A 23,719-nucleotide genomic window follows, 5' to 3' on the forward strand; every position below is an offset into this window, starting at 1 on the left:
GCCTCATGCCCTTAAGCCTACCAACACAGGTAGTAAATAAAACACACAGTACCTTTTGTTGGATGGAGTCAGTGCCAATTAGTGCCATTCAGTATGTGCAGTTCAGTAGACCACTCTCTTCAGGCTGTGTGATGGAAAGGGACACTGGTGGAGCTCAGGGTGTTGACTTTTCAATTAATGCGTCTCATGTTTTCTTTTTAAGGCTTCACTCACTTTGTTTTTGCAGTAGACTTTCTCTATTTTATCCTTTTTCATGTAGATTTGTTCTCCAGTCATCACCAGTGTTATAAGTAAAGATAGATCCTTTGTAGGTTATATGATGTATGTTTATTTAAGGAGATACCACTTAGTTACAGCTTACAGGTTTGAGGTACCCCTCCACCAGCAGCAGCACCCTTGCTGTTGAGCCCGCTTTCACCAACTGACATTCACACCAACCGGGCACTCACCAACATTCCTTGAACTAACACACACACTGGCTGAGCAGCAGGGAACTCAAACTATGGAGAGGATGCATAGCAACTATGCCAAGTCATAACACATTTGAAGTCAGGTTGAATCGGTATTCAGACATAATGTTAATTTAGAAATTGATTTTCTGAGAGACTGTGGCTTTCATCGTCTGATGCCTAAAAATGCATTTGTGATCTACAGCTCTACAGCTACCTCATGAATGTTTCATCCCTACTTTGCACTTACAGATTTAGACCTTTCTGCAGAGTCTCCCTTCTCCCATGAAACCACCTGGCCAAACCTTGTGATATATTTGGCAATTTGACTAGAGCTAGAGCCTCTCTATGGGTCCTGATGAGGGAGATTTGGTGACAGATCATCTCCAGGTCATAATAGTAGAGAACAAGGTTAGTAGAGGACGTTGGTGGCTGTCTCGAACATATTTATTAATTATATATAACTTATTTTTGAGTTGGTCAAATGTTTCAAGTGCTCTGCACTCATTGTAATTGGCCCCATTCTCTAATTGTGCCAGAATCTTTCTCAATTCTACTATGTGACTGTTCATTTGTACCACTTTGCCACACTGCGGATGGTCTTGTAGTTTTGGTTCTGTGCCATGTATCGACAGGCTTTGCAGTAATGAGTGCTCCAGTTAGTTTCACCCACAACACGAAGCCAGCGTCGCCATTCAAAATATTGCTGGTACTTCTCATCATTGGAGTCCAACAGTTTCAGGTAATCTGCCATTTCCTTGACAGTAGGAAAATCGTCCACATGGATGAAAGCTTCCGCGGGAAGAAAACGTTCATAGTTCTCGCGGGTGGTGCCAAGGACGATGGGCACCGTTCCTGAGAGAAGTGCATTACTCCAAAGTTTCTCTGTGATGTAGTCTTCGTGCTGTGAGTTCTCGAAGGACAGGTAGAACTTGTACTGCGAAATGGTGGAGTATTTCTTGTCTCTAACCAGAGGGATGTGTCCCCTCCCAAAGACATCTACAGTTATGTGCTTCTGCAGCTCCTGAAAATACTGCACACGCTTGGACGATGGGTTCCAGTTACTGACCACCCAGGACACCAGCTTCGACTTGGGCGGGATGGTGAAGTTCTGAGGTTCTTTAACTGTTTCCACCCAACCATAGGGAGTGAAAATATCAGAGTCTCGTCTGTAGGACATGGTGATATTAATGAGGTTATCCATCAGGCCCAGTCTGGGGCTGTGGCTGGGTGACTCCAGGTTGAACCAAAACCAGCGCTGATTGGGAGGTCTCGGATCCTGGGGCAGCTGCTTGATAGAATTGCACACATCTCTGTGATGGAAAACAACAGCATCTGCCTGCCCGTACCAGCTCCTGTTTGCTGTCAGGTAACATCCTGAGATTCCATACAGCTCCTCACAATTGTCCAGGTCAAAGTGTCCCCCAAAAGGCCAGGTCCAGAGGAGGATGACCACCTTGTTTTTGGCTTCATCGCTAAGCTCAGGTGTTGTCGCAGGACATATGACGATGCTAGTGTCGTCGTAGATCCGAACATAGCTGAATATACAAAAGCCAATCATGAACTGTATCAAGAAGATGAAGAATATGTGTCTGGTCGAAGGGAGCTGCGACAGTATCTTGGACTCCATGCCAGCGCCTGCAGAGGACAAAGGAGATTAGTAACTGGAAAGTAATATCAATAAACAGCAACAAAGGGAAGAAGCACTGATGGCTCGAGAGAATGACAGAACATGGGGAAGACATTAGTACAGGCACTGAAGAGAGGCGACAATGACAGCACTCCTAGGCAGGGACATTTCAACACTTGAGCAAAGCAATGTCTTGCAGTGGGCACAGCTCTTTAAGGTCTCCCTGTGACTGTGCACATCTTAGGCCCTATATGAACATGCTGAAGTTCACTAACTTTCTGTGACCAATAATATATCTGCAGAGAAAAATGACACAGTTTTGACTCTATCTTTTAGAGCACGTCCCCTCACTTCTTCCTTTTGGTTCTCTCATCCAACAGACTCTACAGATAACTATTCCCTGCACTAGGAATGGGACTTGTATGGGTTGAGAGGAGAAAGATGGGAAGAATAAAGGGAGATAGAGGAGCCCCAAGATACAACTCAACTTAAAAGGCTGCTTGTTAGTGCTGAGATTCACAGAGGAAAGATCAAGGAAACCAGGAGGACTGGCATGCATCTTATGTGGTTATGTATGTGTTTGTGTATGACAGCTCACAGCTGCCCTCTGCAGAGACTGTGAGTGTGAATTACGTAGATCGTCCTGTGTCAACACAGTGGTTTTGAATGGATGTTAAATTCCTCTTTGTTAGTGTTGCATGGTGGATGTCAATAGCTAGTACCTTCCATTCTGCTTACTCTGAAAGGGAATTACTCATTGTATGTACCGGGCAAGTGAGAAGCTGATGGCGCCTCCTATGTGTCCTGTAGAAGTAAATGGATGATGTGGCTTCTTCTTTGTCTTTTGTGGCTAAGAATGAGTGGTAGAGCTACTTCTCTGCATGCAGTGGATGTAAAGGATGCACAACTGACTCCTGTGCACAGCAATTCTTAATGGTCAACCGTCCCCCATGCGTGCACTATAGACATGAATGGCTACTGGCTTCCTCCATCTGACATTTATAGGTCAGAAGGAGATCTAGGTACGACCTGCGGCTGGTCTTGCCATTACCTTTATGCTCCTAATAGAGTACAATATCCTGTGCCAAAGAATTCCGATCACTAAAGATGGGAAGTCGCCTTAATTTACCAATCATTCATTATTTGTCTAAAAATTACCACCCTCCTTACAAAATAATGGGTGTCGAACAGAATCCAAACCCTGGTCACATCACTATTTACAGACCATCTAATGTTTTGACTGCTTTCATCAAAGAGTTGGCTTCTTTCATCTATAAAGTGGTCCTGCCAAATTCATCAAGTGGCTTGAGGAGCCCTCTATTCACAAGGCAGGTATTTCTTCAATACAGAAGACTGCCTTTGATTTCATGAATACAACAGAGGCTGAAGGCATTACAAGCAACAGTCGCTCAATGGATTGATTATTCGACTGAAACAGCAGGGCTTCCAATACTACACCTCAAGTGGGGTTTGACCATCACTTCCTCTCATTCTTTTTGGTCGACATTTGCCCCAATACTTCACTAAAACCTATTTATGATCTGAGAAACGGTTTACCAAATGGTTTCATATCCTCACGAAACTGGACCTGCTTACTCTCACCTTAATTTCCCCAAGCTAGCAAAATATTTAGAACTAGTAAGGGTGAAATCTTTTTATGAAAAAGGCCCAGCATACATTGAATGACACTCACAAAGTCTTCAAAGGAAAATCAGATACATTAAAAATGCAGACAACAAATGATCAGCTATGAACAAACACCACTCAACAAGGAAAGAAGGGTCATATTTACAAGCCCATATCGCCAAAGCTGCGTCACTTTTAGTGACATCGATATGGGCTTCGCCTTATTTACAAGGCAGCGTTAAGCCACCTAACTTGGCTTACCCCTGCCTTGTAAATAATACACCCTTTCATGTTTAACTTAGCGTGAAAGGGGAGGGCGATGGGTGTTGCTGTGGGCGTTCCACCGCAACACCCATTGATTTTTAAGCTGCCCCATATTTAAAAGGATGGTGTAATATGGAGCAGTGCTAAAATGAAGACCTGGGAAAATCTGGTCTTACCCTGGCAAAAAGAGGAGACATTTTTAATTTATCCTCGTTTTTACTGTTTCCATGTGTGCTGCTTTGTGCAGCACAGATGGAAACAGAAAAACACCAATGATTGTTTATGTGTAGGAAGGTCTCCCTACCCTCACATAAACAATCATTTAAAAAAATGACGTTTTGCAACTTCTATGTTTGCTGCATTGAGCAGTACACATAGACTTTACAAAATACAATTTAAAGATTGTGTATGTGCAGGCAGGGACACCTTCCTACACATACACAAACTTTTCCTGCAATGCAGGCACACTTGCACTAGGGTGCAAGGGTGCCTATGTTGGCGCTATACTCTTGAATTTAGTGCCTGCACAGGGGGAAACACAGGGCTGCACCATATTCTTGTAAATATGATGCAGCCTTGCGTTTCTAAAGAGACGGAGCGTGTTGTAAACCTTAATGGCCTAACCACCCACTTCGCCACTTTAATAGTAAATATGCCCTGAAGTGTTCATGAAAGACATAGAGATAATCTGTAAACAATTCTGCTTTAAACTCATTACATATAAACAAGGGAGGTTACCAAAATCCCTTACAAGGCAAAACAAACACTATATTACACAGACAACGGTAGCGGATAGTGAGGCAGGTGCCTTCACTATTAGGGTGAATGCTGCCACTATGTTAAAAGGGATCCTGATTTACAGACCTCCAGGCCCCTACACCCGCTTCACGGATAACTTGGTGGAGAGTATTATGGAGGCTGCTTTACGGAGAGATAAATTCCTCGTACTGGGGGATTTGAACATGCATTTGGAAGACCCACTGGATAGAGGGGCGGCAGGTTTCTGCTGGGAATTACAATCGCTGCAGTTTGAGTTGAGAGTAAAGGCCCCCACCCATCAGCAGGGCCACCTACTGGACCTTATATTTGCCAACTGAGGGGAAGTGGAGGTAAAGCCTCCCGTCCCGATCCCCTGGTTGGACCACTTTCTTGTGCCCTTTGTGGTGCGAATTCCGGGAGCTACAACCAAGAATCAGCCACTCTCCAATTATCCGAGCCGGAAACGGGCTAAATTCTCACAGGCAAAGTTTAATGATGCTTTAACTAAAGGAGGGAGGCCAGGTGGGATGGATGCAGAAACTGCTAGGAGCAACCTAGATAAACGTATAACAGAGGCCTTGGATAGCACTGCCCCACTCTGTTTGAACAACGATGGGCGACGCTTACAGAAAACAGCCCCTTGGTACAATGAAGAAAGCAAAGGCGGAATGCAAACGCCTCGAGAGGCAGTGGAGGGTGACCTTTCTGAGCCAGGCTAAGCAAGAGTATGAAGCTAAGAGGAAGGCTTACCATGGACTTATTAGAAGGGCGAAGGTAGCCTACTTTGCAGGAAGAATTGGTGCTGCGGAAAACTCTACGAAGGAACTGTTTAAAATCTACAGGGCAATTTCCTCATCCAAATCCTCCGCTGTGCCCATGGATTGCTCAGTAGATTCTTGTAATCGGATTGCGGAATTCTTTTCTGAAAAAGTGGCCAATATTTACTCATCCTTTCCCGGGATAAATTAAAATAGGGTCGGAGTTTGCGGAGGTGGAGAGGGAAGTCAGGGGATTGTATGCTCTTGAGAATTTTACTACCCCTCCCCCGGAGGCACTAAGACAAATCTGCAGATCGATAAGGTCGGGTTCCCCTAGGGATCCGGCCTCACCGAAGCTGCTTACAGAAAGCCTAATGATCCTGGAGCCCTATATTAGGCATCTGCTAGATGTATCCTTTAGGACACATATGGTGCCGGAAGGATGGAAACAGGCGGTAGTGCTTCCCCTTCAGAAGAAGCCTAATAACAGCTACGAGAAAATGAGAACCTTCACCCTATCTCACTGCTACCCTATCTGGCTAAAGTGGCGGAGAAGGTCGTGAACACCCAACTGATGAAGTATGTGGAGGAAGCTAATTTGCTACACTCTACACAGTTCAGGTTCAGACCTCGCCACTCTACGGAGTCAGCTCTGCTCATGGCTGTTGAGACCATCAGACAGGGGGTGGATGAGGGCCAAACTATGGCCCTTATCCTCCTAGATCTGAGCGCAGCCTCCGACACTGTAGCACATTACACCTTGCTGCAGTGTCTGAATGAGGGTGGGATCTCGGGTGCTGCGCTGAAATGGATCCAGTCCTTCCTGACGGACCGGGGCTTCCAGGTCAGGCAGGGGGACTGCTACTCTAGAGTGGTCAACTTGGGTCAGGGCGTACCGCAGGGTTCGTCCCTGAGCCCAACTCTATTTAATCTTTATGTGTCTCCGGTAGCAACTATAGTTGAGGGCTATGGGTTGCGTATTGTGTCCTATGCCGATGACACGCAGCTGGTCATCTCCCTGTCGCGTGCGCCTGGTCTTTCTGCGGACAGCCTCAGAGCATGTATGCAGGAGCTTGCCTCTTGGATGTCGACCAACTGCCTGAGGCTGAATGGCAGCAAGACGGAGGTGCTCGTGGTGAGGGGGGGGGGGCGTCTGTATGGTCATCGTCATGGTGGCCCTCCAGTCTGGGTCCGGTTCCCACACCGTGTCAGCAAGCAAAAATCTGGGTGTATGGCTCGATGCGGAATTAACATTTGTGCCCCAGATTAGTCGGTGGTGGGGATGTGTTTTGGGGTCCTGAAAGGCCTACGGAAGGTGCTGGAACTCCTGCCAATAGAGGCTAGACAGATACTGGTGCATGCCCTGGTTACCGCCCAACTGGATTATGGCAATCTCCTATATCTGGGTGCTACGGTGAGGAGCCTTGACCACCTTCAGGTGATACAAAATGCTGCAGCCCGGCTGGTCCTTAGGCTGCCTAGAAGATCTGCCTCAAAGGCCGCGCTGCAGACACTTCACTGGCTCCCAGTGAGGAGCAGAATTGAGTTCAAGGCTCTATGTACGTGCCACCGTATTATTGGCGGCAAGGCGCCTGAGCCGTTACAGAGCCTTATTACTCTTTATAAGCCGGCTCAAGCCCTCAGGTCATCTGGCTCTGGTCTACTGGTGATCCCCAAGGTTAAAAAGGCACGTATGGGGGCAGATCCTTCCGGTTTCTTGTAGCCAGGAGCTGGAATAAGCTCCCGCTGGAACTACGACTGGAACCGTCGGAGGCAAGGTTTAGGGGAAAACTTAAAACCCATTCATTTGTGCAGTAGACTGGCTCTCTGAGCTTTGCTGAGGGCTTGCTGTTTCCACTTACTACAGCGCGGGGACACGCCGGAGCGCGTAACCAGGCGCTTTATAAGCTTCCCTATTATTATTATTATTATTATTATTACAGAGCTGGTCAAAAATGTCAAAAACAGCACATATGATCTATTTAAAATCTTTCAATAAAAATAAACAGTAAAGACCTCGATAAGACACGAGCCATCTCTAGTCTAACCTTAACTCCAATTTTTCTATCAAAATAGGTAAAATATTTACTAATGTGTAAGAACCTTTTCGTCAGAATGAGTTCAAACTAAGCATGAGTGTAAAATCCGTTCCGCTCGCGGATTTTGTGGATTTTCGGCAAATTCGCAATCCGCGAACTCTCGCGAACTTGCCGAAAATTCGTAAAATCCGTGCGAAGCGGATTTTTTGCTTGGTCGCACTTGCCAACTAGAATACTATACAATTTCGCGGGAGTAAACACTTGCGAACACGTAGATGCGGCGGGCAGCGACAATCTCGCAATTGCGAGATTGCAAAATTTGCAATTTCGCACAAGAAATCCACCAGCAGGCAGCATAAACCTTGAAAATTATGATTTTTATCAGAATAACTCCTCAGGTTGACATTTGCCTGCACTTTTTCTTTGCAAGGAGTCCATTTTGGGGGGGGGGTGGGAGGAAGGAAGTGCCCCACAATCTCCAACTTCCTGTTCCTGTCCAGCAGGCTCCTCCCAGTGCTTTCTTCATGTGCTGGTCACGTTGATTTGGATCTTGACCTGGAAGGATTACTTTTTGTGGATGCTGCTGGATATTTGGATTTTTGCAAAACTGAAAGCACTCAGCAGGTGCAAAAGTTCAATCTTATCATTAGTAACCATTCCCTGTAGTGCTTCCTGAGGGGCCCCTTCAGAGTTCATTTGCCTACCTGCAACTATTCTATGACCCTGCTCTGACCCTCACAGCAGGCTCAGAGAATAGCTACAAGTATACAATAAAGGTCCTGTTAAAAAAATTACACTGCAAAGGAAAGCAATTACAGACAAAACTGAAAGCACTCAGCAGGTGCAAAAGTTCAATCTTATCATTAGTAACCATTCCCTGTAGTGCTTCCTGAGGGGCCCCTTCAGAGTTCAGTTGCCTACTTGCAACTATTCTATGACCCTGCTCTGACCCTCACAGCAGGCTCAGAGAATAGCTACAAGTAGGCCACAAAGGTCCTGTGAAAAAAAATTGCACTGCAACAGAAAGCAAATTACAGATAAGGAAGCAGGTGCCAACCAGACTGGAAGTTTAAATTCAGTGACACATTAATCAACCCCAAATTAATTCATGTCAGTTGAAGCAGGGCAGGTGTGCTTGCTTTTTTTCACCCCCATAATCTACAGTGATAAACCAACCAGAGGGTGGCAGTGATGTACCAGAGGGTGGCATGGGTGTACCAGAGGGTGGCAGTGGTGAAACAGAGGGTGCTGTGAACCTGTGATGATGAACCAGACGTAGAAACAACATAGTCGCGGCCGTTGCGAGCCGACAAGTAAGTTCGCAATTGCGAACTGGTATACAACCCTCGCGAACTGGCAGAAACCCTTGCAAACATAAAAAAAAACCAGCAAATTCGCGAGAGATCGCGGATTTTGCGGATTGCGAACCCGTAAATATGCAAGTTCGCGGATTGCCAATTCGCAAAATCCGCCCATGCTTAGTTCAAACCATGACATCAGATATTACACACAAAATAAAGAATCAATGGTGAGAGGTGTTGTATCATGAGTTTGCAAACAAGCCAATTTCACACAAATCTTTAAAAAAAATCTAACCAGGATGCAACAGATTTGTCAAGTAAGAAATCTGTAACTAACCTCCATTGCCTCCACTGAGTGAATGACCTCAAAACTGTTCCATTACAAACGTTACATCAAACTTGGGCTCAAATTGACCCATCACCCCTCGCATCTAGTCTTCTTGTCTCAGCCGAAGATCAGACTCTGACCAGGTGGAACACAATGGCGGCTGGTATTTAACAGCGGTGGGGGGCGGTCATGAGGGGGAGAGGGAAGGGAATGAAAATAAAAATATACTTAACAGTCTGCCACCGCCGCTGCTGAGACCTCCTCCTCTCAGTCCTCTTCTTTGCCCACTTTCACGGCAGGAAGCTGGAAGCACCCAACTCACAGCCTCCCAATAGCCAATCACAATGCTGCAATACAGTGTTGTGATTGGTCTGAGCGCCATGGATCAGTGCTCAGCCAGAGAATGGGAGGCTGGGCATGTTCTTTATGCAGGCAGTAATGCATCTTGCATGGAGAACATACAAAGTGTGCATAGCAGTTAGGCTGGCCCGAGAGGGCCGGCTAAAGCATCATGACTAGGAGTGGGCAAACCACTCCTTCTCTGCACTACTTTGTGAGCAGAGCAGCCCCGCCCCAGCTGACCAAGGACGTAAAAGTAAAATGATAATAACAATGATTTATTATCAATTTATTAGAACTTTTTTACCTTCTCAGTGGGGCAATACTCCTCCGCCTTAGAGGAGGAGCCGGCACTGGTGGAACACCATCACCACAGAAGAGACCGTCACAACCATGAAGACCATCGCCTGGAGTCACATCAGCTCCTTGCCCCACCAAGCTTTCAACCAAGGTCTTACCAGCACCAGCGAAGTTCACACACATATCCTTAACAAGTGCATCAATGCAGCCACCTTCTCAGAAGCCTTGAAGCAGCCTGCTGTCACTGCCCTGCTGAAGAAACCCTCTAAAAACACTGCCAACCTCACCATCTACCAATCGATCTCCCTCCTACCATACTTGGCCAAAGTACTTGCGAAAGTAATCAGCAGATGCCTAACTGACCACCTCACCAACCACCAGCTCCTTGGCATCACACAGTCCTGATTTAGACCCAACCATAGCATGGAAATTACAATCATCACAGCCAGAGACAACTTCTGCAAGATCCTAGACAGAGTAGAGATAGCAGCACTCATCCTACTGGACCTTTAGATGGCATTTGACATAGTATCCTCACCACACACCTTCATGAGAACGGCATTGAAAGACCTGCCCTACAACGGATCTTTTCTTTCTTGACGGAAAGAACTCTAACAGTCAACCTAATGTCATACTCTTGGGAAACCCGAAAATCAATTTGCGCAGTACCCCAGTTTCATACATCAGTCTGAGCCTCTTCAATAAATACATGACCCCACTGGCCAAAGTAACCCAAGCCCACAACATCAACATCCTCCCCTTTGCCGATGACACACAACTCATACTGTACCTCACAATAAAACCCACAATGCGAGGAACAAATTCACTTCTTGCATGATGGAAGTAGCCACCTGGTTGAAGTCCAACTGTCTTAAAGTCAACTAGGACCCACTACGATGCTCAGATCGCAAACCAGGAACATAGGGATCATCATCAACAACAAGCTAGACAGGTCTGCCTCATTCAACATGTCATGGCTTCTTGCTTCCACACCATGAAGATGCTGAAGAAGATCTTCAAATGGCTCCTGAACAACAGCAGAAAGACCAGCACCCATGTCCTTATCACCAGCAGGAACTCTCTCTATGCTGGAATAGCCAAACATCTCACCAGAAGGTTACAAACCATTGGAAAAAAAACCTGCAACTAGATTCAACCTAACCACATAGAACAAATATATCAAACCACACCTGAGGGGGCTCCACTGGCTTCTGATACACAAGCACTCACAGTTCAAACCCTCCCCCTCATCATTCAAAGCACTACACAACAAAGGGCCAACATACCTTAACAACTTCTTCCATCTCTTTCCATCCACCTGCCAGGCACCTCTTCTCAGTCGAACTCCTACTCACACACATACAATCCATGTACAGGATCAGAGCTAGAGACTGAGCCTTCTCATACATTGCTTCTAAAGTGTGGAACACCTTGCCTTTAGACATCAGAGCCTCCTCCTCATTTCTTAAGATCCACAAGAAGCTAAGGACCACGGTTTTCAAATGATTCTGCTCTTGAGACAAAACTCCACACCTGCACAGTGCCAGGGTACCCTCTTGTATGAAAGCATGCTCTACAAACATAAGTAACATACTATAATATAATAAACAAACTGCTGAGAGGCCTGCACCGCCATTGAGCCACTAATTATGATACAGTGCAGGCAGTACTCCATATTTACAAATTGCCGCATGCAGCTAAATAAGTCAGCTTTGGTAGGCCTGCGTTGGGAATTACCTGCCCCAGAACTGCACCACTCAGAGACTAAAATATTCACGGTAGGTGTTTCCCCATAAAGTCTTTCGTAAAACCCATAGAATAATATTTATGGTTTTGGCAATGTGTGAGGCATCTTCGGAAAGTGTCGTGCAAAGCCTGTTATGCATCAAAATTACTACTCATCTGCAACCTAGGCATAGGAAATACGGCTTTGGTACAAGAAGACATGCCATACAAAACAGTTTGGCAAGCTCAACTACACCAAAGTGGTACTAATTTTGCAACTAGGAGTTGAGAGGAGACCACCTCCATCACCACCTACGCACCCACCACTTTGGCAGCACAGGAGAAGAGAGCACATTTTTCACCAGTGGAGTTTCCTCATTGACTTCAGGGAGGATGAGGTCATCACATACTACAGACTCAGGAGAGAATCCATTATACAACTGCTGAACCAGATAGCTCCAAGGCTCCAGCCACCAACTACCAGCCCACCAACATCCCTCTGCACGTCAAGTTGATGGCTGTCCTCCATGTGCTGGCATTTGGTTCATTCCAGATCACAACATCCAGAGTGGCAGAAATATCGCAGCCATCATTTTCTGCCTTCCTACCTTTTGCCCTGGATACCACCATCTGCCTTACACCCCAGTACCTCCTCTTCCCCAACACACAACAACAGCAGCTGGACACAAATCAAGGTTTCTATACCATTGACAGATTTCCACAGGTGCTGTGTGCCATGGATTGCCCACATGCACAACTGGTTCCCCTTGCTCACATCAGTACAGGAACCAGAAGCACACATACTCTATCAATGCCCAGGCCATTGTGGACCATAGGCAGATGTTTACGAATGTGCTGGCAAAATACCCAGGAAGTGCGCATGATCCCTACATCCTCAGGCACTCTGTCATCCATGACCACTTCGAGAATGGCCAATAGGGGAATGGACTTCTTGTTGGTAAGCAAAACTGAAGTATACAACAGACCTACTAACAGTAAGAAGTGGATGACCTAATAGCCATCTCTGTGTCTGTTGATGTAGATAGGACCATTTGTATGAGGGTTGTGCCTCATCCTTGCACAATGCATCATGGTACATGTTTAATATAGACCCACAAGTTACACATGTTAAGACTTGCAAAGCCACTTTGTGTGCGTTTGAATGGTGTAAAGGTACAGAGTAATGCAACGCTAGCCAAAATACAGTGAAAAAGAGGTGTTCCATGGGTGTTGTGGGGGTGTCTCCATGCAACTTCCATGGTCATTGAGGCATGCCATGTATCTCACACCAGGTAACCTTAAGAATGTGACAAATCAATAGGTTTCCTCAAGTGATGTGTAACAAGGAAAATGAACTGAACTCATCCAAGTTACTCCCACTTATCATGTCTGCTACAGTCTCCAAGGGTTCATTATGTACAGGAATGTGTCCCCTCCAGCACAAAGACAATCCTGCATGCAGTGTAGGCACCGAGTACCATGAAGCACGTGTGCCTGTGTTTGTTCTATGGTATATAAAATAGTAAGGTCCTACTGGTGCTCAAACAATGAAAGATGTAACATTTAGGGGCCCATTAGGCTGTCGGGCGGATCGCCACAGCCATGCGGGCGGTGCCAATCCGCCCGACATCCTTGCCCGCCCGCCACCCATTTCCCCCCCGCCATATTACTATGGCGGGGGGACCGCGGCGGACGGAAACACCGTCCGCCGCTTTTCCGCCCCGGTCGCCTTGCGGCCGTGGCTGAAAAAGGTTTATATGATGGCGGTGTCTATCAGACACCACCAGCCATATTACAATGGGCTTTGGGAGATTGCCGCCACGGAAAGGCAAACGGTCTTTGCTTTGGGGGCCCCCTCGGGCCCCCATGGTTAAGGCGAGGTGGGGGGTGCACATGGGGGGTGCATTTGCATACAAAATGCAGCAGGCACCGCGCGGTGCCTGCCACTTTGTGTATGCAAATGCATGCCATGCATTTTTAACCTTGCGGCGGGCGGTGCTTTCAGCTTTCAGCACCGCCCGTCGCAATGTTAAAAATGCGGGATGCGCCCGCCACTGTGGGGGGCGCATCCTGATCCACCCCACGGGACCCCCGCACTTATGGCGGGCGGTCACAATCCCCGGGAGGATGGCGGGTGGGCAAAGTCCGCCCGCCATCCTAATGACCCCCTTAGTGTGCAATGTAGGCAAACGAAAAACAAGATCAACAAAATGAATGAATCACGCTAAATGCTGAGACAAACAATCACATTGAATTTTATATATCAAAAATTCATTAATAATAGGAAGAGAGAGGTGAAATCTGTGACGGCTCTCAGCAACGGCTGAACACCCTGCTAACATACAGAGGGAAGGAAGCGGAGGGAAGCAGTATAAGACGTGCAAACAAAGTAATGCGTTCAGGGAAAATAAGAGAAGCGCGGGAAGTGGTGTGGAAGAAGCAAAAATTGCAAAACAGGGCGGTTTCTGCAGACGAAGACAATGATATTGATTATGTTGCAAATGGGGCTCATATGGAGAAGTCTGGCTCAGAGGGGCTAGCAGCACAGTGCGTTGATAGAAACCCAAATTGTGACCAAAAGAAAAAAGGGATAGGGAAAACGGATTTTTTGAAGAACTCAGTTGATGTTCTGCTTACATATTGAAAAGATCTGCATACTAGGGAGCTACAGAGCCCGATTCAAGCACAGGAATCAAGGCCTGCCAAATCGGCCCCTAGTAAAATCATGATAAAAAAAGAGGAATTGAAATCTTGCTCGACCATGGAGGGGTTAAATACAAAGAGAAACATCAAAAAACCTTTGTTTAACTGGGAAACTTGGAGTCTAAGTAGTGACCGGCTACGTGAGAAGGAATGTTCCATCACAGCGGCCCTGCAAGGGGAGTCGCCAGTCTTTGAGGTTTGGGAGGAAGTAGGCGCTAACGGCGATCGACAAACGATCTTGGAGTCGCTTAACAGTAGTAAGGCGCAAGAAGGGCATAAGGAACGAATGATTCAGTCTTGTTTGGTAAAAGAAATTCAGGTTCAAGCTGAGGTGCACCAACAAGTAACCAACGAGATGGTATACATGGATAATTGGGATGAATTGGAAGATTTAGAAGGATTAGATCCTGTTCGGAAATTAAAATTGGAAACGGAGTTAACGGAGGTATTGGACACGGTGGAGAGTAGTATGGTACCAGTGGTGAGAGAAGTGCACCCAGAAAAAGTATCGGAATCATTTGACGATTCAATTTGTGATCCCTCTCAGGACGTATTTCAGAAAAATTATGACATAAGAGATAATGTAACACCAGTAAAAATAGAAGCACAAGCAGAAATTAAACATGATTCAACACAGAGAGAGGACAGGAATGAGATAATTAAACATGATTTAACACAGAGAGAGGACAGGATTGAGATAAATGAATTACCAGGGGCTCAACCAGTGGGGTCCACAGTAATGGGCACCTTGGCTGATGATATGAAAGTTGGATCACCAATCAGAGAATCATTGGGGGAAAATACCTGAATAACAACACTTGGGGGATTTTACTTAATTCATTTCAATCGGTGGTCAATGCATTCACATATCAGTCAAGTAAATTAGATATCCAGGTGGATCTTTTAAATACAATGGCATTATACATTACAGCGATTGATAAAAAATTGGGGCATTGAATCAGTTGATCGTTAAGGCCCAGGCAGTATGACAGGTTGAGCCTGAAAATATGTGTGAATGTAGCCCAGTATTGGATAAACTGTCCTCGCTGCCAGGGATGCTGGAACAGGTTCTGGCAGAAATCAAGGGGCAACTACAACCTACTACTAAAGAAGGGAATAGCCCTAAGGGTCAAAGAGTCAACAACAGTGGGATAGCAGAGGAAAATAAACCTGAGCTTGTACGTGAATTGGTGAAGGGGAGCCTCAGCGGGGACATTTTAAGTATGGAAAAGATACAGTTGCGGAATAATGTAGACTTAACACAGGAGAGTTACTCAGGAAAGAACTTAGATAAACCCATTGCCATACACGAAAAGCTATTAAGTGATCAGGCATCGTCTAGCACACTAGGTAGGAATGGTCCTGGTGAGCAGAGAGCCCTAGAATCGCCCGCACAAGGGGAAGCAGTTAATACATTTAAGCTCTCTAAGAGACAGAGAAAGAGACTTAGGAAAAGCCACAATAAAAAAGAGGTGGAGAAGAGTCCAGGTCTCCAAGGGAAGGTGTATCCAATTTTTGGCCCTAATATGGGAAGACAAGTGACTCGTTCGGAACAAGAAAAGAGTGATGGTAAGGTAAGGGAAAATAATGTGGAGAAGGAAAATGAGAGTATATTAGCTAGTGCGAAAGGGAAAAGGACGAAGATATTTTTGTACTTACCTTTATGTAGATAGGACTTCGATATTTTTGACTTCGATATTTCTGTGTCGATATTATTGTATGTCAATTTTTTGTCTGTCGATATTTTGTCAGACATTCGCTGTGTTCTTTTTTTGTTGTATATTTTCCTCTATATAGTAGTATTTTAGGTATTTATGAGATAGTTTAGATTTAGATAAGATATGTTTTAGCATGTTTAGATTTTTTTTATAGCTTTTATATTTTACATTTTAATAAGGAAGGTGATTGTGGGTAGGGGATACTGTATAGGCTTTGTTTAAAAAATAACAAAAATATACATATTTGTTTAGAGTTAATGTGTAGTCAGTGTATGTATAGGTGGAGTTTATGTTTGTATTGTGTGTCTATGAGGCACATTAGGATGGCAGGCAATCTTCGTCCGCCCTCCATCCCGTCGTATAAAGGGACCTCCCACCATAAGGGTGGGGGTACCCTGGGTGCCATTAGGATGCGCCCGCCACAGTGGTTGTGGCATCCTGCATTCCTAACATTATGGTGGGCAGTGCACTCAGCATCTCCCGCCACAATGCCAGGGAGGCATGTTGTGCACTTCCATGAACAACATGGCAGGCACCGCACGGTGCCTGCCATGTTGTGCATGTAACTGCAGGGGATACCCCCCATGTGCACCCCCTACTCCCCCAGAGTCCCTGGGGGCCCGCAACGGGTCCCCTAAGCAGACTCTGAATGCCTTTCTGTGGCAGCAATGCCGCCACGGAAAGGCATTTCAAAACCCACATTCTAATGTGGCTGGAAAAAGCGGCGGACGGTCTTTCTGTCCGCCGTGGACCCCCCAGCCATTGTAATATGGCGGGGAGTCATTTCTGCATGGATGGCGGGAGGATCGCCCCGCCTGGCCGGTGGTAGTCACCGCCGGCCGGGCAGGGGTAATCCGCCCGCCATCCTGATGGGGCCCTATGTGTATTAAGGGGGAGGGGGTTGATGTTTAACATGTCTGTTGTGGTAAAGTTTAGGTAGGGTAAGGTAGTGTTAAGATGAATGAATGTAGGAAAGATATGTTAAATTCAGACACAGTGACATTTCAATATGCTCAGCCCCACCTACCCCCACCTACATTGCGCTACACTACTAGGGGCCCGCCTGGCTCACACACAATATATTCTTACAAGACACACTCATGGTCCTCTGGTGTGCATGCCTTGCATTCACCCCCCCAGTTTTGTTTTGTACATGACAGGAGTTAGGGTTGTCTCTACCATTGCAGGCAATACCTGTGTGCTCTCACCCTGCAAATCGGTACAGCTGTGTGCAATGTAGTTTCATGCTAGTGATTGTTCATGTGGCTCTATGTATTTTCCTATGTGTTAATACTTCACATACACCACACCTGAACCCCCTCTCAGAAGAAGAGTTAGGGGGCGTGGCCAATATGGCAGAGTGAGTGGACGTGTTGTCCTTGGGCTCCGCTCCCACCGGGCCTACAAGCACTTTATACAGCATCCCACTGCATCCGGGTCCCCTGTTGAGTATCAATCAATCAATCACAGCATTTATATAGCGCACTACACACCCAGAGGGTCTCAAGGCGCTAGGGGAGGGGGGGGGGGTCCGCTACTGCTCGAACAGCCAGGTCTTGAGCTGCTTCCTGAAGGCGAGGTGGTCCTGGGTCAGGCGGAGGTGGGTCGGGAGGGAGTTCCAAGTCTTGGCGGGCAGGTAGGAGAAGGACCTTCCTCCTGCAGTGGCTCTACGGATCCGGGGGACGGCGGCGAGGGCGCGGCTGGTCGATCGAAGCTGGCGTGTGGGAGCGTAGAAGTTGAGGCGGCTGTTGAGGTATGCTGGTCCTTGGTTGTGCAGGGCTTTGTGTGCGTGGGTGAGGAGACGGAAGGTGATTCTCTTGTTGACCGGGAGCCAGTGCAGATCTCTTAGGTGTCCGGAGATGGGGCTGCGACGGGGGATGTCCAGGATGAGTCGTGCTGAGGCGTTCTGGATCCGCTGGAGTCTCTTCTGGAGTTTGGCAGTGGTTCCGGCGTAGAGGGAGTTGCCGTAGTCCAGACGGCTGGTGACGAGGGCCTGGGTGACCGTCTTCCTGGTCTCGGTGGGGATCCACCGGAAGATCTTACGTAGCATGCGCAGGATGTTGAAGCACGACGAGGAGACGGCGTTGACTTGTCTGGTCATGGAGAGGGAGGAGTCCAGGATGAAGCCTAGGTTGTGTGCGTGGTCCGTCGGTTTGGGTGCGCTGCCCAGGGCGGGGGGCCACCAGGAGTTGTCCCAGGCGGAGGGTGAGGACTTCCGTCTTGTCCGAGTTCAGTTTCAGGCGGCTGCTCATCATCCACTTGGCTACGTCTGTCATCCCTTCGTGTAGGTTGGCTCTGGCGGTGGCGGGGTCGTTGGTGAGGGAGAGGATCAGCTGGGTGTCGTCGGCGTAGGAGATGATGTTGAGGTGGTGTTGGCGTGCGATGGCTGCGAGGGGGCTCATGTAGACGTTGAAGAGGGTTGGGCTGAGCGAGGAGCCTTGAGGAACGCCGCAGATGACTTCGGTGGCTTCTGATCTGAACGGGGGGAGGCGGACTCTCTGCGTCCTTCCGGCAAGGAACGAGGTGATCCATTCCAGTGCCTTCTTCTGGATTCCGACGTTGCTGAGGCGCTGAACTAGGGTACGGTGGCAGACAGTGTCGAAGGCCGCGGAGAGGTCTAGGAGGATGAGGGCCGCTGTTTCTCCGTTGTCGAGCAGTGCTCGGATGTCATCGGTAGCTGCGATCAGGGCGGTCTCGGTGCTGTGGTTGGCCCGAAAGCCAGATTGCGAGAGGTCGAGGGATCCGTTCATCTCGAGGAAGGCGGCCAGCTGCTTGTTGACGGTCTTCTCGATGACTTTGGCAGGAAACGGGAGCAGCAAGATGGGGCGGTAGTTCTTGAGGTCGGTGGGGTCGGCTGATGGTTTCTTTAGTAGGGCGCTGAGTTTGGCGTGCTTCCAGCTCTCCGGGAAGGTAGGGGTGTCAAAGGAGGTGTTGATGATGTCCCACAGGTGGGGTGCGATGACAGCATCGGCCTTGTTGAAGACGTGGTGAGGGCAGGGGTCGGTTGGAGATCCGGAGTGGATGGAGTTCATCGTGCGGATGGTGTCTTCGGTGCTGATCGGGGTCCAGGCGCGGAGGGTGGTGGTGGGGGGTGGTGGTTCCGTCGTGGCGTGCGTCGGTTGAGAGCTGAGACTGTTGTGTATGTCCGCGATCTTGTTGTGGAAGTAGAGGGCGAGGGAGTTGCAGAGGTCTTGCGAAGGGGTGATGTCGTTGTTTCCGGCGTTGGGGTTGGAGAGCTCCTTAACGATGTTGAAGAGTTCCTTGCTGTTGTGTGCGTTGTTGTCCAGTCGTTCCTTGAATGCAGTTTTCTTGGTGGCGTGGATCAGTTGGTGGTGTTTTCGGGTGGCGAGTTTGAGGGCAGTCATGTTGTTCGGTGTTGGGTCTCTGCGCCAGGCTTTCTCGAGGGCTCGGCAGTTCTTCTTGGAGCTCTTGAGTTCGTCGGTGAACCATGGGGCTTTCTTGCTGCCGGGTCTGCTAGGCGGGGTCTTAAGAGGGGCGAGGTCGTCTGCGCAGTTGCTGATCCACTTAGCGAGGTTGGTGGCGGCCTGGCTAGGGTTCGTTGCGCTGGAGGGAGGGTTCATGCTCAGGGAGGTTGTGAGCTGGTCGGCTGTGATCTTGTTCCAGCTTCTGCGTGCAACCTGTTGCTGGTGGTGGTGGATAGTTGTCCTTCTGAAGCTGAAGTGGACGCAGCTGTGGTCCGTCCAGTGGAGTCCGGTGGCGTGGCTGAAGGCGATGTCCTTGCTGGATGAGAAGACAGGGTTCGAGTGTGTGTCCGGCGTAGTGGGTGGGGGTGGTCACCAGCTGTTTGAGACCGAGGTTGGCGAGGTTGTCCAGCATGGTGGTGGTGTTGCGGTCGTTGTTGTTCTCCAGGTGGAAGTTGAGGTCGCCGAGGAGGATGTAGTCGGCGGAGGGGAGGGCGTGTGGGCTGATGAATGTCTTCGCTGAATTGTGTGCGTGGTCCCGGGGGTCTGTAGATGAGGGTGCCGCGGAGGGTGGTCTTGGGGTTGATGTGGACCTGGAAGTGCAGGTGTTCGGCGGGTGCGAGGGTGTCGTCGGAGTTGGTCGTGACGCGGATGGTGTTCCTGTGGACGATGGCGATGCCTCCTCCTGTCTGGTTGATGCGGTCCCTCCGGATGATCTTGTAGCCGTCTGGGATGGCGATGGCGATGTCGGGCGCTGAGGAGGCGTTCATCCAGGTTTCCGTGAGGAAGGCGACGTCTGGGGCTGTGGTGTCGAGCAAGTTCCAGAGCTCGACGGTGTGTCTGTGGACAGAGCGGGTGTTGATCAGGATGCACTTGAGGTGGTAGCTGCTGGAGTTCGGCTTGGTCGGTGCTGGTGTGGTGCAGGTCCGAATGCAGGTGAACTTGCAGGAGTGGCAGCAGAAGGGTCCGTGGGTGCGTCTCGGGGTGGCTCGATAGCAGCCCGGGATTCTACCGGTGTTGAGTGCGTAGAGTTCGGTGGCGTCGTAGGTCCGGCGGGTGGGCTGGTGTCTGCGGGAGACAGGGGTCCTGGCACTGGGCGCGGTCCAGGCACGGACGGGCGCAGACGGGCTTACCTTTGGCGCACCTTCGGCGCTCAATCGGTGCTCCCGCTGCGCGCGTCCGCTGCGCGCGTCCGCTGCGCGGTCGCTCTGGGGGCGTCATAAGTAGGGGGACTGGAGGGCGGGTCAGCTGGGTAGGCAGGAGCGGGGCGTCCAATGGGTGGCGGTGGGCGGGGCCGCAGGGGGTCAGCGGCAGAACAACTGGCGGCCGGGCGGCTCAGCTGTGGCTGGGTCGCTCGGGTGCAGGAAGGGCAGTGGCGGCAGGAGCAGGTGGGCGGGAGTCCTTGGCAGTCCTCTGCGGATCTTCTGGAAGCGGCGGGAGCAAGGGGGTGACCCGGCCTACTGAAAGGGGCAGTGGTCACTCCCGAGTGCGTCCGGCGATCCCCTTAAGTAGGGGGACGGGAGGGCGGGTCAGCTGGGTAGGCGGGAGCGGGGTGTCCAATGGGCGGCGGTGGGCGGGGCCGCAGGGGGTCAGCGGCGGGAACAACTGGCGGCCGGGCGGCTCAGCTGTGGCTGGGTCGCTCGGGTGCAGGAAGGGCAGCGGCGGCAGGAGCAGGTGGGCGGGAGTCCTTGGCAGTCCTCTGCGGATCTTCTGGAAGCGGTGGGAGCAAGGGGGTGACCCGGCCTACTGAAAGGCGCAGTGGTCACTCCCCGGCGGGACTACAACAGAGCAATGTCAACACCGAGACCCTCCGCCCCGTCGAACGGCTTAATATAATGGCCGTTGAGGGTCCTGTGGCTGAGGAGTGGTGGACTGGGCCATGCTGGGCCTGGTGCGCGGCCTCTGGCAGCGATAGATCCACGGTGCACCCCCCCGCCAGATGAGTCCAGATGAGTCACTGCTGTCCCCGTACCCCTCGCTCACCATCGCCCCCCGAAGACCTGATGATGGGCGATGGCCTAGATCTGATCAGAGTGCTGTGTTGAGGCTTCCGAGTGTTGGAGATGCCTTTCCGGCTGGAACTCCCACGCGAGCCCGCAGGCTCAGAGGTGACGCTTGACTGGGCCCACGGAGGAGTACGCTGCCTGGTTACTGATCTGGGCTGGAGGAGGCCCTGCTGTGCTAAACGGCGTGCGGCAGCCTGCGAAGGATTGGCGGTGTGGGGCCTGCTGCAACTGCAATGGCCCTGCTGCCGCGAGTGGTGAAGCAGTGGATCTCGGTCGGAGGAGAAGAAGGTGTTGTGCGCTCCCTGTGACCGGCAGATTCTGTTGGGCCCTTGTGTTGGGGGTGTACAGGAACCGCCCCTCTGCAGCGCCCCCTGGTCTGCTTACCCATTTGCCTGAGGGCCTGATCCGGCAGACGACATCCTCCCTGCCTAGTGGTGCACGGAAGACGTAGTGTGCAGGTACGGAGGTGCACCCAGGGGGGGGCCTGCTTGCGGTGGTATCTGCATGAGGTCTGGGGGACTTGCCTGCCATCTGCTTGGTGTCATGTTGTGAGGCCTTGGGGGAATCGGGGCAAGTCTGGAACTCTTGCTCACTGGATTATCTATACTGCACGCCCAGCGGATCCTTGCTACAGGTCTTTCCTTGGGACACTAAACCCGGCGGGTTATTGGTCCCCTGCGAGCCACTGTATGGCCGGTGCCCAGGCCCATTTGTGACGCAGCACCTGCCACAATCCTTCACCGGGCCCTGTGACTCCAGGTGGAACTTCTGGGGCTAGGCGACGCGTATACCAGGAGCCAGCGGCCTCTGTCACCATTCAAGGCCCCCACCCCTGGTGCGTGCAGCCTCCCTACCCCCCCCCCATGGCTAGTTCCCAGCTTGGACATCCGCCATAGCTGCCGCCAAAGCCAAGAAGAAGCAGTCTGTCCGGGACCTTCTCCTCAAATCAGCTGGGGATGCCTCATGATCTACATCGACGTTGGGTGGAGACGGCACAGACTCCGTGGGCACCAGGGAGTTCCTGGAGGTGTTTTTTGCCTCTCAGTGGGAGGATATCCTGGCCCTTAAGTCATATCTGCAGGCCGACTTGCGAGAGGTGCGACGTGATGTTGACGCCGTGGGTGAGTGGGTGGCCTCCCTGGAAGACTCCGCAACCACCAGGGACGAGGAGGTGCTTTCAGAAACTATGGTTCCTGTAGACTGATATAGTCTGTCAGCATATTAATACTTTGCGTAATAGCAAAGTGAAGGGTTATTGAGCTGTCAGAAGGCAAAGAACCACCAATACCAATGATTAGATGTATCACATTGGATTTTATAATATAGAACGGAGGGAACAGTATATACAATATCCAAAAATTAAGACTAAATTAAGTAAACAATTGTGCATAGTGTCCCAGTGAAAACAGGAACCTCTAATAACAGTGTTCAATAGTGACAATAATTTTTGACAAGGTTTCCACAATTCTTAAAAGGTCGACCATCGAGTATGTAAAAAATGTGGAGCAGCTATATACAATGATATGCGCTTGTTGATGGTTTGCTTTTGCTTAGTGTCAACAACGTTTTGACCTTCTGTGCAGTACAGGGTCTCATCAGGACCTAGGGTTGTAGAGACATCTGTTAGTTTTGTGCAGCCGTGTGAAAAGTGTGTGCCAACTGTGGGTGAAAGGAATAGAAAAGGGTACTCACAATGGGACCCAGCCGGGTGCCCAATTTTGAGAGTAAAGAAGAGGCTGCTCATTACGCATAGCACAGCGTTTCAATTGAAGATTAAACCACTATAGCATTCAAAGGCTAATAGTGTGGCGTGGGAACTCTCTGTATAGTAGTGTGTACAGGCTTTACAGTTCCTGTTCCAATGGATGTATGGGATTATGCTTCATTCTTTCAGCGCCCTGTAGGTGCTGCCATCAGTATTAATGGTGTTACCAAGGCGGGTCCTTTGGTTTCATAGAGTTCTACCCGGACGCGGGACAGTTCACTGCGTGGTTTGGTAAGGCTGCGTGAGTCAGCTCTGCCTGGAATCAAATCAAGGAAGCACTCCAACAAGAGGTACTACGGCTGCGTGACCAACATTTGGACCTCCTGGAGCATCCCAAAGACCTGGAGAACAGGTCAAGAAGGAATACCGTTTGAATTTGTGCAGTCCCCACCGGGGCGGAGGGGGAGGACCTTGTGGGATACGTCCAGGACCTCTTCTGCACAATCCGGAATGCGCCAGTGAATTCCGTCATCAAGATCGATGGATGTCACCATGTGGGCCTGCCAAGGCGGTCGAACCATCCTCCCGCAGACATTTTAGTATGTGTACATGACTTCATGGTGAAGGAAGAGATCCTCAGAGCGGCC

At 49.6% G+C, this 23,719-nt stretch overlaps 1 protein-coding gene across 1 annotated transcript in view; it reads right to left on the reverse strand.

The window, feature by feature from the left end:
- Positions 1-317: 317 nt before the first annotated feature.
- LOC144824689 (4-galactosyl-N-acetylglucosaminide 3-alpha-L-fucosyltransferase FUT6-like) overlaps positions 318-23,719 on the reverse strand; it is a 480,889-nt gene continuing 457,487 nt past the window's right edge. Inside the window, exon 2 of the mRNA XM_078683719.1 lies at positions 318-2,087. Coding sequence (XP_078539845.1) covers positions 1,018-2,079 — 1,062 coding nt within the window. The 5' untranslated portion in view covers positions 2,080-2,087 and the 3' untranslated portion in view covers positions 318-1,017. The remainder of the gene's footprint in view (positions 2,088-23,719) is intronic.

Source organism: Lissotriton helveticus, chromosome 3_1 (genome assembly GCF_964261635.1).
Source record: "Lissotriton helveticus chromosome 3_1, aLisHel1.1, whole genome shotgun sequence".
NCBI classification, from domain to species: Eukaryota; Metazoa; Chordata; class Amphibia; order Caudata; family Salamandridae; genus Lissotriton; species Lissotriton helveticus.